At 36.4% G+C, this 21,766-nt stretch overlaps 1 protein-coding gene across 3 annotated transcripts in view; it reads left to right on the forward strand.

The window, feature by feature from the left end:
• Positions 1-21,766, forward strand: part of BTAF1 (B-TFIID TATA-box binding protein associated factor 1) — a 125,059-nt gene that overhangs the window by 52,349 nt on the left and 50,944 nt on the right. For all 3 annotated transcript variants that reach the window (XM_027839797.1, XM_027839798.1, XM_027839799.1), the window contains exons 10-15: positions 420-515; positions 613-789; positions 3,262-3,402; positions 5,106-5,230; positions 7,922-8,042; positions 15,514-15,618. In XM_027839797.1, the coding sequence (XP_027695598.1) occupies positions 420-515; positions 613-789; positions 3,262-3,402; positions 5,106-5,230; positions 7,922-8,042; positions 15,514-15,618 (765 nt within the window). The remainder of the gene's footprint in view (positions 1-419; positions 516-612; positions 790-3,261; positions 3,403-5,105; positions 5,231-7,921; positions 8,043-15,513; positions 15,619-21,766) is intronic.

Here is a 21,766-nt window from a genome sequence, read left to right on the forward strand (position 1 = left end):
CTAGTAGACTGAAAAGAAGAGATGATGGAAAGATTGGGAGAGAGATGATTGGTGGGAATAGAGTTTATGATCCAGTGTGGATTGGTCACATATAGTCGATCATCAGACTTATCTTATGGAGCTCATTTCTTAGTGTGTGCAAGTATTAGATTTCATGTCTTATAACCTTTGGTGCAGTTCTATTCAAATCAAACTAATCAACAAATAGATTGTGATTTATGAGGCATAAGAGATTAATTGGTGTCATTTTTGGCTAATATTCGTGTAGTTTAAATGATCCATTTATTCTCTTTTTTTGGTCTTTTATTTGTGTGCAGTTTTAGTGTTAATTTGAGTTGTAGAAAGAAGTTTTCTCCAATGAAAAGAATACTTGAAATGGTATTTGTTTGTGATATTTAATAGTGATTGTGTTTTACCAGATGATCCAGCAGCATCAAGATTGGTTGGAAGACTTGGCCATTAGACTTCTTTGTGTTTTTGCATTAGACAGATTTGGTGACTTTGTTTCAGATGAAGTAAGTATCTCACTTAAGGGAATCTTTATTCAATTAAATTCTAATTTAGTGCATAATCTGGTGTCAATTTTGAACTTTTCCTCCTTTCTACTTGTAGGTTGTAGCACCAGTTCGTGAAACTTGTGCTCAAACTTTAGGCGTGGTGTTAAAACACATGAATGAAACAGGAGTTCATAAGACTGTGGATGTACTCCTTAAATTGCTCACACAAGAACAGTGGGAAGTGAGACACGGTGGCCTATTAGGAATAAAATACGTTTTAGCAGTTCGTCAGGTAATTTCAGAATCTGTATCATGTGTATGAATGAAGGCATTTTTCTTTCTTTTAAAAAGTTGATGTTATTTATATTTCAGATATTGTAGCATACCTCTGAATTCATAAATTACAGACAAACTGGTCAGTCAGTACAGAATTGGGCTAGTGTAGTATTTAAGAATTGGAGGACTCATCTTTGACACTGAGGCCAGTTTTGCAGACACACGTAGATACTTCAAGTAGAGATTGAAGCCATATGTCAAAAGAGAATTAGAATCATAGATCTGTCTGGAGCTGGAAGGGATCTCAGAAGCCACCTAGTTTATCTCCTTCAATTAGATTTTAAGTTTGCATGTACATACATATGTAGTATATACACGTTAATTATTATCTTTAGTTTCCTAATCACCTATATTTCCCGGTGTGTTCCATTCCACTCCTTCTCACAAAGACAGCCTTTTGTACAAAGAACCAGCTCAACAAAACAGCCAACACATCAAATCTCACATAGATGATGTTCTGCTGCCATAGTCTCCTATCTCTGCAGTACTATGTTTGTATATATCCCTTTATGCCTTTCAAATCACTTTCTTGTATATTATCATACAGTCCTCACAATTCTGTGAGATCATTAGGACAGATAGTTTTATTCCCATTTTATAGATGAGCTTACCCATAGTCATAAAGCTAGTTAGTGGCAGAGCCTGGATTTAGAACCATGGATCCTTGACTCTTTTTTGCTTATTCAGACATGTGTAAAGATTATAATACATTGCTTTTTGGACCATCTCCAAATACTAGGGACAGGTAAATATACAAACTACTCATAGACATTTCCCAACTTACAAATAAATTGGTTGTGCTATGAAATCAGAACATGTTTTTCCATAGGGCCAGTAACCATCATAGGTTCCCAGACCAACTTTTGGAAGTCCATTTAAGTCATAATATAGCTGAAATGCAACACTGATAGTCAGAATGGGCACTCCCCATGCTCCACAGAGGAGTTTTTATAGCAAAGTGGTTAGGTCTCCTGCATAGAAGGAAGGGGAACATGGTGAAGATAAGAGGAGCCAGGGTGAGAACTAAGAATGAAACAAGGGCCTAGATAAGCAAGGAAGAAAAGTAAAGATCAAGGTTGGTGTGTGATCTGGTAGATGACCATGGTGTATCGGTGAAGAACACTGATACAATAGATTTGCCTATTATTCCTTCCTTCCTTCCTTCCTTCCTTCCTTTCCCCTCAGGAAGAAAATTATGTTAAAATATTGAGGATATGTGGAACCTTGATGCTACCAAATGTTGCCATTTAAGTAGCTTGACAAATTTAGGCTTACATTATTCCAACTGTGGGTAGTCATGACTAAGGAGACTTTAGTTCAAACAAACAAGTGACCGTTCCTAATTAATGTATGTATATATGTATAATTTAGTCTTTTAAATGTAATTCTGGTGAATAAGGTAAATGATGAGGAACTTGTTGGAGGGACTTTTGGAAAATAACATAAACTATATATACTTTGTGGAGGCCAATCTTACGAATCATTCAAATACAGTTTTGTTTTTGGTTAAATCATATTTTATACCACCACTTTTCAGTTTAATCATATAAATTAAAAGGGCAGAGAATAGAGATATTTTAGCAAGTGAAGACTCAGTGATATTTTTGAACTATTGTATTCGCAGTAAAGTTTTGTTTTAAGTTACATTGGAATACTGTACATTTCTCAGTTTTTGCTTTTATCTTTCAGTTTGAATTATATTCCTGTTTTAGGAGTTTAGTTGTTTTTCTTCTAGGCTACCTTTATGTATTTTCTTATATATTTATTTTAATATAAATAGCACAACCCCGGCCAAATGAAGAAAGAGATGCAAAAGATTCAAGTAATAATAGAGTATAGGAGGAGCTTATTTTTTCTCAGACATTATATACATACTCTCTCCTTGGAACTTGCTTTCTTTTTTCTTGTGCACTTTCATATTGTACTCTATATTAAACTTACCACATAACCCCCAGGCATGGACTGTACCTGCACCCTAAAATGAGCTCTCTTTCCAAGGGGGGAAAAGTAGATAGAAATTGAAAGGTAATTACACAAAATTTGGCTATATTAGTTTTTGAAGTTCATATACCTGTGTATATGTGTGTGTACGTATTTATACATGCACATACTTATATTTCTTTCAGTATAGATGCTTTATTAATTTTTGTCATAACTACTCACCTTTTTTCTCATTTCATTGCCAATCTTTGCATTCAACTTAATTTTATTAAGGTTTTACATAAAAAAAGCCACCTGTATTTAAAAAATACATTCAAAGGTCTTTATCTTCTCCTCTTCTTGGATACAAGTTCCTTGAGGGACAGGTCCTTGTGTTATTTATCTTGATGTGTCCTATAGTACTTTACATAGTAAGTACTCAGTAAATATTCTTGAATGAATTATTTTTTATGAATAAAATGATCACTTTTGATATATAATTTTGCAGGATGTAATTAAAACTTTGTTGCCTAAAGTTTTGACTAAAATAATTGAAGGACTCCAGGACCTTGATGATGACGTCAGGGCTGTTGCTGCAGCATCATTAGTACCAGTGGTGGATAGTCTTGTTCATCTTCAGGCAGAAAAGGTAAATTATATCTCTGCATTTTCTCTCTGAGGAATTCATTTAGATTTAGATTATCAACTGTTAATTGATACAAGCTGCTTTCTACCCTTTTTCTCCTTTCATTTTACCCAGGTTCTCTATTTCTTAAGATATCCCATACTTAGTAGCTCTGAGTCAAATTTTATTCATTAGACAAGAAGAAAAACAGTTTGTGTTTATTCATACAACTCATGAATATTACATGTGAAATTCCTAAGGAACTTTCTCTGAGAAAAGAGATTTAAGTACTATTTGCATTAGCTTTTAATTATTAGAACAAAGATATTTGGTAACTAAGATGAATTTAGGCCTAGATGATAGAAACGAGGCAAAACCCAGGTCACAGTGCAGAGATAGAAATTATTCAGAAATTGCTCTTAGGAAGGTGCCTCTATTGGTAATAGCACTAATGCTTATGAACTGGCCTTGATTTATTACTGGCTCTGATAACCTTTGGGAAAATAGCTTAGTTAAGGGTCTGCTTTCTAGGGATTTTGTTGCTGAAGGGAATCCTAGGCTGAAAAGGATATTTGACCCTACTCAGAGCAATCTGACCTTCTGGAGGTACCCATAACCACCTTCCTGTCATGGCCTTTTCTTGGGTGTGTAGTGTGATTTGAATAATTTACCTAGCCATCCAAAAGTACTGTCCCCGTTGTTCTGATTCTTATCATTGGCACCATTTCTGAGAAGACTTTTATGGGAGGTTCTAACAAAGGCAGCTGGATGCATAAAGTACTAGTCTTAAAAGAGTCAGGAAGAACTGAGTTCATATCCTCCTTAGTGCCATTAATGGACTGCACATTTTCAAAGACCAGTTTGGAATGCTGACAACAAGAACATACCTTAAGTGCTTGCTCTGTGCTAAATATTAAAGGAGGTAGAAATCTAAAATAAAACAAAGTCTCAGAGAAATTTTAATCCACTGGCAGGGGGAGGGGGAGGAAGGCAGGGGATTCTAGAACCCATGGCTGTGTTATACAATATCATAACAGAAGTGCATAGAATTATTACAAAGTCTTTTTTGATAACCAAGGAAAGATGAACACCTAAGGGGGATGGAGAAGGCTTCTTAAAGTAGATGGCATTTGGACAGATATTTATTAGTTGATTGATTGAATGGGCTTAAAAGGACAAGTCTTCACCAGATGAAGAAAAAAAGTGGGATTTTCAGGCATAGGAAACAGCATAAGAGTTCAAATGTGTGTTTAGCAGGACAGAGTTGTTGAGTTTATTGGAGTATAAGATGATGTAGGGTAGCATAGGTAGAGTAGAATGGTTCACGGGTCATTGAGAGGCCTGAATAAAAGTCTGGTTCCCCACTAGAAAACATAATGATGTCCAGTAGATGTGTGTTAGGACCATAGATTGAGAGCCAGAAGGGACCTTAGGAACCAGCTCATCCAACTCTCTCATTTTGCAATTGAGTAAACTAACACCTAACAATTCAGCAAACATGCCCAAAACTCATACAGGTCATAAGTGGCAGAGCTAAGATTTGAACGAAGGTCGTCTGATTCCAAGTCCAGCCTGTTTATTACTGAAGAATCATTAGTCATGTGCTTGCTGTGCTTCTTTTCTAGAGATATATAACTTAGGAGTGGCAGAAAGTGTTGGGTTATTATATTTAATGTGTATAAAACAAGCAAAATATGACTGACATTTAATTTTAATTTGTCTTATAGGTACCTTTTATAATAAATACATTATGGGATGCTCTTCTGGAACTAGATGATCTCACTGCTTCAACGAATAGTATCATGACCCTTCTTTCATCCCTTCTAACTTACCCTGAAGTCCAACAGTGCAGGTAATTGTTCTTGATGGATCCATAGTAAGATTTCAGGTGTATTATCAATGAAGTTTTCAGATATTTAAACCTTCTAAGAATTGAGGAAATGCCAGGTAGCCAGAATCTGTTTTCTCAGGAGGCACTGCCAGCAAATACAGTGCAGCTTATAAGAGTGGTTGGAGCAGGATTGTCAGAGAGAAGAGGACATACTCCTGACGTTTTTTGGAATGTTTAAATTGTACAGTTCTTTCTTTATCTTGTCTGTTTTGTTATATTCTTCATCACTAGTGCAGTTGTTATGGTTTATTCATTAATGTAACCCACATAGTTTTTTAAATGTACAGTTATATATGAATTAATACACTTTTATAAATATTTTATTATAGAACAACAATGATTTGGCAATTTGTGTAACTTATCATGGTGTCACAAGTCTTAACTACCTTTTCATCTTTCACTTCAGTGAATAATTGTTGTTAGAACAGTAGAAATAGTTATTTTACTTTAATGTTCAAGCCTCCCAAATTATACTAAAGATGGAAGCATGTCAAAATTGTAAAGCTTCACTAGTATGCTGCTTCTGAAAATTGAAATGAGGCCCAGCAGTTGGGCAGCTGTTTACTGGTCTTTTAGCCTAGTCTCTTACACATCAGCTGAAAGCTTAATCCACTCAGTTGATAAGACCAGGTAGTGAGAGAGAGAAAAAGAGAGAAGAGATAATGGATCTTTCTTGTTTGGGTACAGCATTTACATAGAGGTCATAAAATGCCCCTTGTTGGCTGCTGATCAATCCATAATTATTTCTGAGGTACTTGAATTAATATTAGACTTTTAGTTGAAAACTAGAAACACATGAAAAATAGTAGTAGAATGACATAGGAATGATCAAGTAGAGGTGTCCTACAAATGGGCCCAAAATGTTGGCATTGGATGAGTAGGGCAGCGCAGCTGTTGGAATCAGAGTTAGTGCTATAGAAAGAAGCCAGGAAAAGGGAAGTTGCAGTATGTGTGCAGGTTCTTAATCACCAGGTGTTGAAGTCAGATAGTATAAGCATTTTGTTCTGGCTGTGCCACTAATTAGTTGTGTGACCTCGAGCAAAACCCCGCAGGTTTTGTGGATCTCAATTTCTTCATATAAAAAAAGGTTGTACTAGATGATCTGTAAGTTTCCTAATACCAAAAGCATTCTATAAATCTCTGAGTACCTAAAGGAAGGGATTTTATCCTAATTTTATTATCAGATAACTAAAGTGCAAAAAAGGCCGATTATGTAATGTGAGGAAATGAATCTAGGAGTGAAAATTTTGTTAACTTAGTACTTTATAAACTAGTTAGCTTTTCATCATTTTTCCCAACAAATGTTTTATTAGCAAATATCTTTCTCTCAAATGATATTTTTTAGGTGGTGGATAACTTTCAACCTACATAAGAAGAAATGCAGCATGCTTTAAAAATTGTATCCAGCATGACCAGTTGCACTGTTAACAAAAACTGCTGTTTCTGTGTTCTTAGTCTGTTTTGTGTCTGCATGCTTATTTGTATGTGTATTTTGGATTAAATTTTGAATATAAATTACATTGGTATATAAAAAGCTTAGAAAACACTGGTCCTACAAAAATTGGAAGGGGGACAGCTAGTGAAAAATAGCAATCAAAGAAGGATCCATTGAAACCGAAAACCAAAAAGAACAGTGAAGTTGGTGTTAGTTTGCCACTATTTACTTAAACTCTCTTAAAAAAGGTGTACATCTCATATAGTAAGTGCATGGACCCAATTTTGTACTGAAACTGAGTTTTTAATACATTTTCCTTGAGAACAATTATACCTCAAAAATTGGTAAATGGTACAAATCAAGGCTTGATTTATTTTTTTATTGTCTGGACTCAAGAAAGAGAAAATGTAAAATGTTAATAATGTATATAGGGTTTCCTCCCACTTTTCTCCCTGGATAGCCAGTTGTTATACACCCACCCCTGCATGGACCACATTTTCCTAAGTCCAGCCAACTTTGAGTATATCACTTTGAGGTGGAAAAGAGTGTCTTTCTCTATACTTGTCAGGTTGACTTATGGATATAAAGGAGAATCTATGATTCCAGGTATCCTTGAGTTTATTTTCTTATTTAACCAGAGACCAACAAGGAAGAGGCATTATTTAAGATTCCCTAATTCAGGAACACTTAGTCTGGTGATACAACTGAGAAGTGCTGCATTTCACACATTCTGCTTAACGATATAGTAAGGCCCCTTCAATAGAGACTGAGACTACAGCATGCAATGGTCTATAACTGTTGGAGTTACAGGAATAGCAGATGGGGAATGGGTAATTGCCAACTCTGATGCCATTGACTAATCCCATTGTTGTTAAATGCTTGATTTTTCAGAATGGGAAAAAATTGACATAATGAGAAAGTAACTTAAACAAAACAAAACAAAAACGTTAACAACACCAGTGCCACAGAAGAGCTTAATGCTATTTGTACCCATCTCTATGACCTTGTTTTTTATGCTTATATGATACTGCAGTGCTATTGAGTTGAGTAATGGTATTGAGTGAGTTGTACAAATGAAAACCTTACCTTTTAAAAAATGATTCAGGTTCATGAGAAAAAATGTTAATATTATGAAGTCCATATATAAATGAAACTTAAATGGATTCTATTTATCAAGAATACGTATGAGTAAGATTAATTTACATCTTCTTTATCAGTATCCAACAGTCACTTACAGTTTTAGTACCACGTGTATGGCCATTTTTGCATCACACTATATCATCAGTTCGAAGAGCAGCATTGGAAACGCTATTTACATTATTGTCAACACAGGACCAGGTAAGAACTAATCATTGTATAAAACAGCTTTGATAGTTTAAAAGAATCCAGAGTCGACTTACCTGGCTATCAGCTGCTCACTTTTGCTCATGCCCCTACTGTAAGTAGGAAGTAGTGTCTGGCAGCAGTAGTATGGATTTTCTAGGCAGGTTTTTGTTAAATAACTCTTCTCTATCAGACCCATTGTTTGGTTTGCTCTCTCCCTTAGGAGCTAACTGTAATTGGGGAGTAGAGGGTGGGGGGGGGTCAAAGTGAGAAACAGGACTTATGCTAAAAATAAGACTGAGACTACAACATGTTTTGAAGAATGTAGAGGGGGTAATGAGGTATAGAGGCTGTATATTTGTACAGTAAGAGGCTGTATGTGTATTCTGTTACTTGGATTTATCTTTTAAAAATCAGTAGACATTGTAGCCAAAAAAGACTTTGGCAAATGTAAAAACAGCCCCTTTTGTTTCCTTATCATACCTTTCATCACTAATTTAGGAATGATTTATTCCAATTCGGAGAACACTTTTGTATTGTATTAATTTCCATGAATAGGCATCCAGGCATCTGACCGATGCAAATTCTGTTTTTCATTGTCCTTGTGTTGCCTAACAGTAAATCTTACAGTTTTTCTGTCTCTACCCTCTACCAGTCATTTTTCACTGTTCTCAACTCTGCTTTTAAATTTGTCTTATTTTTATGCTCAGTTGTAATGCGCTTTGTGACAGCTACTTGCTTCAGTACATACAGGTTTTTGATGATATTCAAGGAAGTACCGGCACATAAATAAGCATTTAGTAAATTGGTTGGTTAATTGATAGTTGAGGTCTCCAGAAGTTTGATGAGGAAGGTGTTATTACTATGGTAGAGTATAAATTCATTGGTTTTAGAAGCCTCTAGTTCTTCTTGCTCATTCTTAAAGTAAATTCACAAAAATCTTTTGGCATTTGACATTGGCACTGTATTCCCAGTATTATGTTGAAAATCGGTCTTACTCTTTATTAGAGTTGATTCTCTAGCACCCAGACATTCATTGTTCTATGATTTCAGATTTCTAACCTCTCACTTTTCCCATTATTGTAAAATAAATACAATGACTTGTATTTAGACAAGCCTAGTTTGTCTATGATTTAATGAATTAGGTCTACTTGGGATTTAACATCTTCATCATTTCTCTGTATACTTCTGATTTTCTCATTCTTTTCACTTTTGGCTTTGTCAATGAGCTATCCTTATTCTACAAGGGACATTTGTCATACAAATGTGTGTATGTATGTTTGTGAAACAATCATAGTTTCTTACTATAATGTACTAGAAGAGAACAACAATAATAAAATTAATAAAGTATTTCTAAATTGTTTTTCCATTATACTTGGTATGGTATATAATTTTTTTGTATATAATTTCTATGCCTTAACTGGATGTTACTTTATGAATTTTTTGGTAGTTGGTTGGCTTCTTGGTGATCATGGAATTTAAATATTTATTGAACCTAAAATGGCCTCTAATCAAAATACAACTTCTACTTTGCAAAAATAATAATAGCTAGCACTTATATGGCACTTGTGAAGCACTTTACATGTTTTTTCATATAAATGAATAAATTTGCTAATTTATATTGGTTCTCCTCCTACCTATCTGACTTCCTTCTCAGTTTATTTTGCTGTATCTTCATACAGGTTGTGCCCACTAACCATGGTTGTCCCCCAAGATCTGTCTTAGTCTTTCTTCTCTTCTCCCTCTTTACTGTTGCACTTTGATCTCATCAGCTTCCATGGGTTCAGTTATCATTTCTCTGCAAATGATTCCAGCCCAAGTTTCTCTACTGAGCTATAGTTACACATCTCTACCTGCTCTTGGCCAACTCAAACTGGATATCCTGTTGGAAGATCAAACTCGGCATGCCCAAAACAGAACTCATTTTTCTCTCCCTACTCCCATTTCCCCCTCCACATAATATACACCTCTTCCAAGCTTCCCTTTAACTCTAGAGGATACCAACATCTGCCTAGTTGCCCAGGTCTTCAATATCAGTGTCATCTTCAACTCTTCACTTTCACACTTTCTTAGCCAATCAGTTGCCACATCTTTTCTCAACTGATATAGATAGCACTGTAGTTTAGTTCCTCATTGACATTCCCTACCTCAAATCTTTCCCAATTCCATCTTCCACATAACTACCAAAGTGATTTTCTAAAAGTGTTATATTTATGTGATATTTTGTCCTCCCTGTTATTACCCCCTCCCCCCAACCTCCCAGTGGCTCTCCTGTTAACTCTGCAGTCCAATATAAACTCCTCTATTTGGCAATTTAAATTTCTTGACCTTTGTATCTTTCTAGCTTCTTTCTATATTCTTCACACACAATGCTTTCCTGCTTCGCTTATAACTCTCAGATTCCCCAGCTTCCTTCAAGACTCAGTGCAGGATCTTAAAGACTTTTTACAGGTGGTCTTTCCCTTGAAGATTAACTTTCATCTATTCTATATATATATGTTGAGTATATGCCTAGTTACATTTATTGTCTTCCCCTTAGAATGTCAGCTCCTCGAAAGCAGGGACCAGTTTTGTTTTTCTCTTTGTGTCTCTGGTTCTTCACATCGTGCCTTGTACATACTAAGCATTTAGGTATTGTTCTTTGTTTGATTCAAGACCTCATCTCACATTCTGCCTCCTTTATGCAGCCTTCCCTGGTTTTTCACCACTCATACCTCTAACCTTTTCTTTGCCTTTATTTTCAAATCTGAACTAGTCTTCTGTATGTGTCTTTTCTCCCTTCTAGATGAGGGCATACTCTCATTTTTCATTTTTGTATTCCCAGCATCTAACACATAATAGATAATTAATATACATTTATTGAATGAATAAATGAATGACCAGTGTTGATGATAACCAGCTGTTCTGAAAAGAAACTGAAAGTTGGATCTAGAAAGAAGTGGCCTTGGACATTGGTTTGCCATTCTCTGTCATGCCCAAGTTTCAGTGGCCAGATTTTTCCGCTTCATTTGTCACTTAGCCATTTAGTCTTTTTTCACGGTCAGAGCATTGACATTTCCTTTAAGGGCATGTTCAGTTTTCGTTAGCATGCAGACATACCTGGTATTGTGTTGGAATGCATGGCATGCTTAATTTATGATGTAAGAGAATTAACATGCATGTTTTAATCATACAGACTAAATAGTGAGCTTAATTAAGATTTTTCCTCGCCACAAAAGAAAATGCTGTCCTGAAAACCATGTCAAAAAGGGAATCATTAGAAGCTTACTGAGTATGCATTGTTATATTTTTCTGTTTAAAAATGTTCAATTCTGTCAGCAGTGTGTATGGAATGAATGGAGGGGATAGAAAGTGAAACATTGGGTATTTGTTAAACAGTGTAGAATCAGAGCAATGAAATGCTTAGTGCTGAAAAGTGGGTGCTTCCTGTATTCAAGAATGAAATGGAACAGGGCACCCTGTTTGATCTCTTACCACAGCCCATTAGTTTTTGAAATGCTAGACTAAAGTGTACACTGACCTTGTGGATGGAAGTAAGGCCTTTGGCTTACCAGTGTTTCAAATGCCCATAGGTCAGATGGAGGAAACATGGTGAGAAACTATTGGCCCTCACCCCATTCATCAGCCCAATGTATTTCAGGAAAGGAAGCGAATCCTGACTGGAAATTTTTATATTTAAAATGTTAGTATGTTTCTTGTCATCTTTAAGAAATAGAGAAGAGTACCAGGTGAGATAAAAAAAGGAAACTGGAAAACGCCTTTTTCTCCTCCCCTCTACCTCACAAAAATGATTAATACCTGGCAGAGGAACTTCAAAACCAATAATAAATGGTTTTTAGAGTTATCAAAGGGAGAAAGACAGGTAACCATCATTTGAACTATTCATTGTAGTATAATGAGTACACTTTAGGACAAAAATAGAGGAGGAAAGTTTCAGTTATTTACTTGGTTTAGGTACCTAGACTGTGGAGGTTTGAAAATCTAGGAGCCAGAAAGAGACCATTTCTTTATCTTGATAGACTGTGAATTCCTTGAGGGCAGGGTCTGTTTACATTTTTTTTTTTTTTAAACTAGGCAATGGGATTAAGTGACTTGCGCAGGGTCACACAGCAAATAAGTATTATGTGTCTGAGGCCGAATTTAAACTCAGGTCCTCTTAAATCGAGGGCTGGTGCTGTATTTACTGTGCCACCTAGCTGCCCCCATTTTTTTTGGTTTTAAATGTAGTGCCTGGCACATAGTAGGTGCTTAATAAATACTTGTTCATTGATTTTGGAAAATTCCTGGCAGCTTTGATGTTTCCTTGTCTATAAAATTAGTAGACTGAACTAAATCATTTCCATGATCTCTTCCATCTGACTCCAACATATGACTTATGAAACTCTGCGTGGAAGATTATATGTACACCACTTGTCTTGGCCCTGGGGACTTTGTATCTGCAATTCAAGTTCTTTGTCACTAGTTGAAGCAGTTGTCATATTTCATATTAACTAGCGTAAACTAATCTTGCAGGGTAAGTTCCCATTGACATTAATTTGGTTTTTCTAAATAAAAGTTATTCAATTAAAATAACAACCATTAATAAGTGATGTTTTAGAAGTTTAAGGGGGAAAATCCAAGAAAAAGAGCTCTGAAATCCTAAGATTTTATTGAAACTGAATTGTAAGAGCTCTAGGAAGTTATCTAGTCTAATTTACTAACTTGTACATTAATCTGTAGTTCCACTGATGGGGAACTCATTTCATAGGACAACCTTTTCTCTTTATGGGAAGCTCTCACTTTTAGAAAGTTCATTTTTACATTGAACCAAAAAATAAAAACTTGCTTCTAACTGCTACCCATGCCCTAGTTCTGCCTTTTTAAACCAAACGTAATGAAATGAATCACCCTATTACATAGCAGCCTTTTAGTTTTTGGAAGACCTAGATCATGTTCTTTTCCTTTGCCCTCCTTTCCCCCTTCTTCCCCCAAAAATCTTTTTTTCTAGACTAAGAATCCTCATTTATTTCCAGTATTCTTCACATGGTATGGTTTTCTAGAGTCTACTTTCCTGTTTGTTTTTGACACAATGTTACCAGTCAGTCAAGAAGCATTTATTAAGGACTCACTGTATGCCAGAGACTGTGCTAGGCTACCTGGGGGTACAGATGCAAGAAGGAAATAATCCCTTCTCTCAGCAGAGAGAGAGAGAGAGAGAGTGTGTGTGTGTGTGTGTATGCAAAATAAATATAAAGTAGTTAAATGCAAACTCGAAGCCACTGATGGAATCAGGAATTGCTTCATATAGATAGTGATTCTTGACCTACATCTTGAAGTAAGAAAAGGGATTGTCTGAGATAAAGGTGAGGTAGGAGTGCATTCTCAGCATGAGGACAGCCAGTATAAAGGCACAGAGACAAGGTAAAGTCTGGTTTGTAAGGAACAGAGAGAAGGCCATTTTGACTGAACCATAGAGTACAGAAAGTGGAATAATGGTCTTGAGTCAGGTTGTGAAGGGCTTTAAAAGCCAAATGAATGAGTTTGTATTGAATCCTGTACCAAATATAATCACTGGAGTTTATTGAGTAGAGAAGTGATGTGGTCAGATCTATGCTTAAGCAAAATCACTTTGGCAGCTGTGTGGAAGATATATTGGAGATTAGTCCAGGGGAGACTTGATAAGGACATGAATTAAGATGGTACCTGTGTGAATAAAGAGAAGAGGTCATATGCATAATGTGATCTAGAAGTAGAAATGGCAAGATTTGTCAACTGATTGCTTATATGGTATGAGAGAGATTGAAGATTCAAGGATAACACCAACATTCCAGAATTGAGAGACTGGAAGAATATTTGAAGCTCCGAGAGGTTACCAAAGAAGTGTTTCTGTTTTTGAGGATTGTAGAGAAAACTACTTAGAATTTAATTGTTTTCCAACTGAAATGTGGCATCCAGAACAGAGCACAGTGTTCCAGATATGATCTGAGTAGTACAGAGTACCAGTGGGACTGTTATTATTTCCTCTTTTCTATACCCTATATTAAATGTAGCCATGAGAAATACACATCTATAGCTAATTGATTACAATATGTAAACCTTTTCTTTTAGTAATGAGCTGAGCAGTGTCTGTTAGGGAAGGGAAGATAGGGCTGACCATGAGGTTGTAGGCTTATTATTAAGGAAATTACAATCAAACAATATACTTAAATTATTTGCCTACACATTTCTTTTGTTGAAATCTTTTAAGTTCTGTTTTGCTCCTTGATGTGAAGAGACAAAACTTTTCCCCTAACTTTCACTTTGTCTCTTTTTATTTTATTATTTAGTTATTTATTTATTTTTAGATAAGGGTGTTCATGAATTAGAGCAAGTTAAAGCTCAGACAGCCAGGTTACCAAAGAAGTATTTCTGTTTTTGAGGACTGAAGAGAAAAACTATTTTGCTTTAAAAATGGAGGTCCCAGATCGTTTTCATGTAATTTATATTACCCAGAAGCCTCTGGTTTGCTGGAATTTCTGTTAATATTTTCAAATTTTTCAACAGTTTTAGATACCATAGTTTTTGCTTTAAAAAAAAAAAGCTATTTTAAGTGTCCTTTGATTTGATCTGAACAAGCAGTGAACAACATGCTGTCTGTTACTCCAACAGTACAAGAGGCAATTAGTAGGTACTCACTTAAGAACTTGATTGAGAGAACTGCTATGATGGTACTGAAAGCACTTCCTGTGTAGAGAACTCATCTTCTTGATAGAATATTGTCTTTTAATTCATTTAATGTATCACTACTGGGTATGTACAGCTTATGAAAGTCCACTCTGTTTGTTAGAGTCAGATTCCCAGTGAGAATGATAGAAGTTGCTTAGATCTTGTTTTTCCTCCATCATATCTTCCTTTGTGTTCAGAAGGAAGAAGTTGGTGTTGATTTTGCAAGCTTGATGCTTGAGTTGTCTGCTAAGAAGATGATCATTATTCAGTTTTCCTACTCTCATAGTTGAAAGGCTTTAATGCCTTGTACCTGAAGCCTATGCTATTTCTATTTTTCACTAAAGAGTTCTGGCTTTGTGGCCTGTGCCTTCTGAGAAGGTATTGTTTTGCCTTACATGTTGGATTGAGGCAGAATCCCAAGTATTTGTTCTCTGAAATCTTTTCTTTAGTAATTGTCATTTATGTGGCTTTTCCTTGACCATTATGAATTATTCATCCTGTATTATCACCTGACCAGAATTAATATAACATATGCCTTGTTGTGATGTGATGTATATCCTCGTGTCAGATTCATTTTGTTCTTAATGGAGCCTGTTAAATGAAGCTGTTTAACCTTGCCTAGTAAGCTAATTTCTCTTAAGTGACTGGTAAAATTCCCTTTCATAGTATAAATATGTGTGTCTCTAATCATCAGCACACACTTTATTTACCTCTAATAAATTTCATCCTTCAAGAAGTTCACCACACTAGAAAAAGTTTAAATTCAAACATTTATGCTAAAACTTTAATTCTTTGTTTTCAGAGCTCTTCATCCTGGTTAACACCTATCCTACAGGATATGCTGCGACACATTTTTCAATTTTGTATTTTGGAAAGCAGCCAAGAAATTTTGGACCTTATTCACAAGGTATTTAATGAATAATTTTACGTTTCTTTTCTCGGTCTTTATTTTTCAAACTTAAGCTTTCAAAATTGTTATACTATTACAGATTCTTTTTTTAACACATTCGAAAACAGTAAGATGCATTTAGGCACCTCACAGCCACAGTAGTTAAGCTGCTTCACAGGTCTGCACGTTGATGGTAATAAGGGCTTCAACATCTTCATTGCTATCACCATGAATACTGTCATCATCATCTTCATCGTCTCTATCATCATCCCTTGTATTTGGAGAGTCTTTTTCCCCAGAGCACTTTCACATTTAATATCTGATTTGATTCTCATAACAGTCACTTAACAGATACTGGTCATCCACTTGACAGTTAGAAATTATATTTCCCAGTGCTTGTGACTTGCTCATGACTCCACAGTGGTGGAGTGGGGTCAGAATCCTGGTCTTTTGACTCTTAGTCTAGTGATGAAATCTGTCCTTTGAACACCATGATATGAACTAGTACAGGAACGTTTGTGTTTCGTTCTCTGAGCATAGCAAATAAAATAAACTGCTCTTCCACCTTTGGACTGAAAAGCAAGCTGTTCCCGTGAGTTTCTACTAGTGCTTGAAAACATTTGCTTAATTCCCTTCCCATCTTCCCCATCACCCATTTTATATCCATACACACACGCATGTAATATTACATATACATATATTTTATATGCTGTATTGATAATATGCTAATATCTAATACTCTACATCAGCAGAACTGATTTTTTCCCCTGTGTTATAAAAACCTATAATTTAGTAAATAAATGATTCTTTGTTCTGCTATAATAAATTGACTCTAAAGTTTAGATCTCACTCTTATTAAATATCTAAAGGAGTTGTTTTGGTGTGGTGAAAACCTAGCTCATAGTATCTGGGCAGTGGAGAAGTATTATGCCCAGCTCTGACAAAGTGAACAGAGTGATAAACACTACTTTCAGAATTGCTGGTGAGATGATGTTTTCCCGTTAGTAAGGAAAATACAATACACCCACTTACATGAACTTGGTTTCACTTGCTTTTAACAATGACGAAGATACACATTTCATTTCTGTTTGATTCTAATGAGAATTAGAAATGACTGTCTTTGGTCTCCCGATGCTAACTTTTTTCTCTAAGTGGGCACTTCCTTAGAGTCTCTACTTGTCACGTGAAGCATTGATGGGTTGGATGCTGTGTGACCTAATTTTCAGTCTCTGCCCTTTTTAGACTTCCATTTGGGGGGTGCTGTTTTTGTTACTTGAGCTTCAGTCTCTGCTTTGGATTTGTGTGTGTGTGTGTGTGTGTGTGTGTGTGTGTGTGTGTGTGTTTCTCATTGGTGAGTGTGTGTGGTTGTAATTTTCCTTATCTTATGATTGGTCATGGCTTTGCTTGTGGGGGCTTATCTCTTTATATAGAACCTAGGCCTGCTTGACCTTGGCAATACTACTTGGTTTAGGTAGGATGGGACCCTTTTATAAATATTTGTCAGAAACATTACCAAACAAGAAAAAACTTTACAGATTTTTAAAAATTACCTTATGTTTATTGAAACCCTCCCTTTTTTTTTAACATCACAATTATTTCTGAATGTATGTCTGCCCACCCAGAAAGCCATCCTGTATAACAAAGATTAAAAGAAGTGAAAGAAGGAAAAAGAGACAGTTCAGCAAAACTAACCAACCCACTGGCCATATCTGATCGTATATGAAATATTACAGGCATATTTTTATCGTGTGTGTGTGTGTGTACACACCCCTTTTTCATTTGGGGGCTAAGAATAAAGGAATATCTTCTCCCTAGGGGTTTTGCTTTTCCAGTGACTCCTTTCCAGAGCTTTTTTAGATTGTAGAGTAGTGTAGAGTGTTTACACATGTACACATTTGTAGGAATTTAAGTGGATTTTGTTTCTTTTTTTTTTCTTTTTTCTTTTTTTTAGTTTTCAACATTCACTTCCATAAGCTTTTGAGTTTTAAGTTTTCTCCCTCTCCCTCTCCACCTCCCTTCCCAAGATGGCATGCAATCTGATATAGGCTCTGCAATGTACATTCCTATAAAACATATTTTCATATTAGTCATGTTGTAAAGAAGAATTAGAACTAATAGGAGGAACCACAGGAAAGAAGAAACAAAACAAAAGGGAAAAAAAGAGCAAATAGTATACTTCAATCTGCATCCAAACTCCATATTTGTTTGGATGTGGATAGCACTTTCCATCATTTTAGAGATGTCTTAGATCATTCTGAGAAGAGCTAAGTCTATCAAAGTTAGTCATCACACAATGTGGCCGTTACTATGTACAGCGTTCTCCTTGTTCTGCTCACTTCACTCGGCATCAGTCCATACAAGTCTTTCCAGGTTTTTCTGAAGTCTGCCTGCTCATCATTTCTTATAGCACAGTAGTATTCCATTACATTCATATACCACAACTTGTTCAGCCATTCCCCAGTTGATCCTCAATTTCCAATTCTTTGCCACCACAAAAAGAGCTACTATAAATATTTTTGTACATGTGGATCCTTTTCCCATTTGTATGATCTCTTTGGGATATAGCCCTAGAAGTGGTATTGCTGGATCAAAGGGTATGCACATTTTTATAGCCCTTTGGGCGTAGTTCCAAATTGCTCTCCAGAATGGTTGGGTCAGTTCACAACTCTGAGTGGATTTTCTTACAGGAGTTTTTCACCTATAATTTGAGTGAGTTGGTAATGCTCTTTACCTCAGCCCTCTATTTCCAGTCTATCTTAAGATCCTCTTCTGGTTCCTCCCAACTGACTTACCACCTCCGCTTTCCCAACCAGCTCAACCATGAGTTGATCCAGATCCAGATCTGGGTCTGTATGAATACAAGTTGAATCATAACTGCTCAGCAAAGCCTGTGGGATCCTCCCTGGCAATAACCTGGAGTTCTCCACGCTGCCAGAGCTTGAAACCATAGGTTTTGAGCAAGCCACTATCCTCGGGGGTTTTCCTAGATGATTTTGGCTTGCACGTTGAAAGGGAGCGTGGAAGCTGGGTGGAGTCTTTTGGTAAAGGTGGGTATAGGTTAGGTAGTTGGGTAGTTTGTGGGTTGTTGAGGAGAAGGTTTTCAAATGATTTAATCCTGTCTTTCATTGGTTTTAATTCAGACCTATGCTCTCTTTCCCATGCTTCTGAGTTCCATTTATTATGGCTGTCCCATTCAAGAGGCTGAGTTTCCTTATTCATCAGTTTCTGTCTTAAGTACTCTAATTTGCTCTTATCAAAGCTACCTCAATGGGGCTAGCAGAGTTTGGGGTCATTGCTAGTCAAGTCCGCCTAATCCTGCCTATGTGAGGGACAGTCAAGGCCATATTTCTTACATATTTGAAAGGCACATGTTCATTCTGAAAACAATTGACAGAAACTGCTGCAACCTCCCCTTTGCCCTTACCGTATCTCTGTCCCATTTTGAAGGTGAACACTCAAAGATAATAGCACCACTTAACTAATAATAGCACTTAGTACACAAATAGCAGTAATAGCACACAATGTACAAATGCACAAATACAAATAATACACACTTTGCTAGCAATCCACTTGAATTGCAAAAGTAAGCATTCAGCTACACAGTCTAAGTGTGCAATTAAAATACTGATTTCAGTGGTTCCAGAGGCTAAGTGATTACCAAACACAAAAGCTTCACAATTTGCAAATTTATCAGACTTGTGCAAAAAGAACCCAAGGGCACACAATTAAGGCAGTTAACCCATATGCAAAGAAAAAAAAAAGCCTTAGTATGATCCTGGGACAAACTGGGTCAAGAAAGAGGGGCCCTGGTCTTTGGCATTCCAGAATGTCATTGACCCCTTTTATCAACTAGTGTTAGCGTGATTAATGAAACAATTAATTACTCAGGGGAAAAAAAGGATGAGAGAAGCTAGCAGTGGATAGAGCACCAGCCCTGAAGTCAGGAGGACCTGAGCTCAAATGCAGCCTCCACTGTGTGACCCTGAGCAAGTCACTTAACCCCCCTTGCCTCCAAAATAAAAAAAAAGGAAAGAAAGAAAGAGGAGCCCTGGAATATTCCTCAAAATGAAAGGTGGGCTCAATCAAAGGCTGGGCCTGGTAATGGAATAGGAGTTGGAGTATTGAACTTGGCCAGATGAGGCTGGGTTGGGCTCTAAGGAAAGCTCTAGTGGCACCTAGTCTGTTCCCCCAAGTACTGGAGAGCTCAAGGCTTTTCCTGGAGTTGCTGCCATCAATTAATGTTAACAGAATTTTAAGTGCATATGGGACTGGACCAGTATCTAACCTGGGAATGTGGTCAGAGATGAAACTGAGCAGGCCAGAGACAGGTATATCCGGAATCAAGTAGCAGTTTAGTTAATTAATGTGATTTGCAAACCTGAAGTTCTCCTAAGAAGGAGAGCTCATCTTGCTGCAATAAAGGCAAAGATTATATACGTAAATCACAAGTAGGGAGGGGAGGAGGAGGTGGATTATGACACAATCATTTCTAGGGCTTGAGTGGTTTCTCATGGCAAGCCCAAGAATGTGGGACAATACAGGTGTTCTTGAGTCCTGTGAAAACAATTCTCAAATCTTGGGGGGTTGTGATCACTTGGTGGGGCCAAGAATCAGAGTTCTGTGGCAGGAACAGGTTTTACAATCTTTGATTCGCTTCACTTAAGGTACACAAGCACAGTACAAGCACAGGAATGTCAGTTATTTGTAATTCTAAGCTGCACTGTGAGTCTCTGACTCCCAAGCCACGATCTGCTAATGAAATGGCAGTTCTGAAAAATCTAAATTATTAGTATATTCATTATACATATCATATTGATTAATTTGAAAATCATAAATCTCTTTACATTTCCCGTAAACTTAAAGGTGAGCTATCATTTGCTCCTGTGACTTCAACTATTACCACTACGTGGATGACCTCTAAATCTGTCTCTCTAGCTTGGCTTCTGTAAGATAGTTTCACCCCTAATCACTCAGGCCAAAAGCATTTATGAAAGCCCATCTGCCAGGTTCTTTGCCAGGTGGTATGCCCACATGTCTGTTGCCACCTGACATGAGTGGCATTCAGTTTAAACTGAGTTTATTATTGTTCCCCTAACACCTACTCTTCCTTCTAACATGTTCTATCTATGTCCTTATAGAAATCTGGTCATATTACTTCTCTCTTCAAAGCCTTGCAATGGTTTAGTAAATTTAGCCTAGCCGGGTAGTTTCTCCACCTTCTCTTTCTAGCCTTCTGTGATCTCATACATACTTCTCAACATACTTTGGACACCAGCCAAATTCCCTTATATTATCTCTCTGCTTCTCCCACTCCCTTAATATAAATTTTCCACTTCCAGGCTTTTCCCCCACTTTTTCCCTAACTTAGTATTCTCTCCATAACAAATACATGCATACATAAATGGACGAATGCATATTTTGAATTCTTATTCTTCCTTCAAAGTCCAACTCAGTTGACCTCTTTTTCCATGAAACCTTTCTGAATCCCACCTCATTAGTTTTGGTCTTTCCCTCCTTGGACCTTTGTTAACATTTTATTTGCCCTACCATGCATTTACCACATATCATTTATTACTGTTATTTCTGTATGCCATATTAGACTATAAATTGCACGAAGACTAAAACTGAATTAAACCTAGCACTATGTGCCAAGCATCATAGGAATTGAACAAATGTTTCAATTGAATTTCCTTGCTCATAAATGCATTTTCATCCTTTCTGACAACTTAGGGTTTGAATTGTCATTCTTCCACATCTTTTAAGTACCATATATTACAAATTAGTGCCTTTCAAAGGAAGAACAAAGCAAATTATTTGGTAGCATTTATAAGCAATGTCCAAGTCACAACTCCAGAATCAGTTCTATGGATATAACATGCTAGCATAAGCTTAAACACTGGTGTTGTTTTTCTTACGGAGTCCTGACCCAAGAAATGTCTTGTGGACTTAATAATTTTAGGCTCCAAAGATGATGCCTGAGTGCGTGAGATGCATTAGAGATTTATGCTTTAACTACTTATAATAGAATATTGTAACATCAAAATTTAACAGAAAAACCAACTGGGATGTCTTGATAATTAAGTCTTTAATATAGGACTACTGTAGCACCAAATTTTGTTTTATATGCAAAAATTTTTTCACAGCTGAATATGTAACATTTTTGCAT

Source organism: Vombatus ursinus, unplaced genomic scaffold, assembly GCF_900497805.2.
Source record: "Vombatus ursinus unplaced genomic scaffold, bare-nosed wombat genome assembly UNPS02014833.1, whole genome shotgun sequence".
Lineage (NCBI taxonomy): Eukaryota > Metazoa > Chordata > Mammalia > Diprotodontia > Vombatidae > Vombatus > Vombatus ursinus.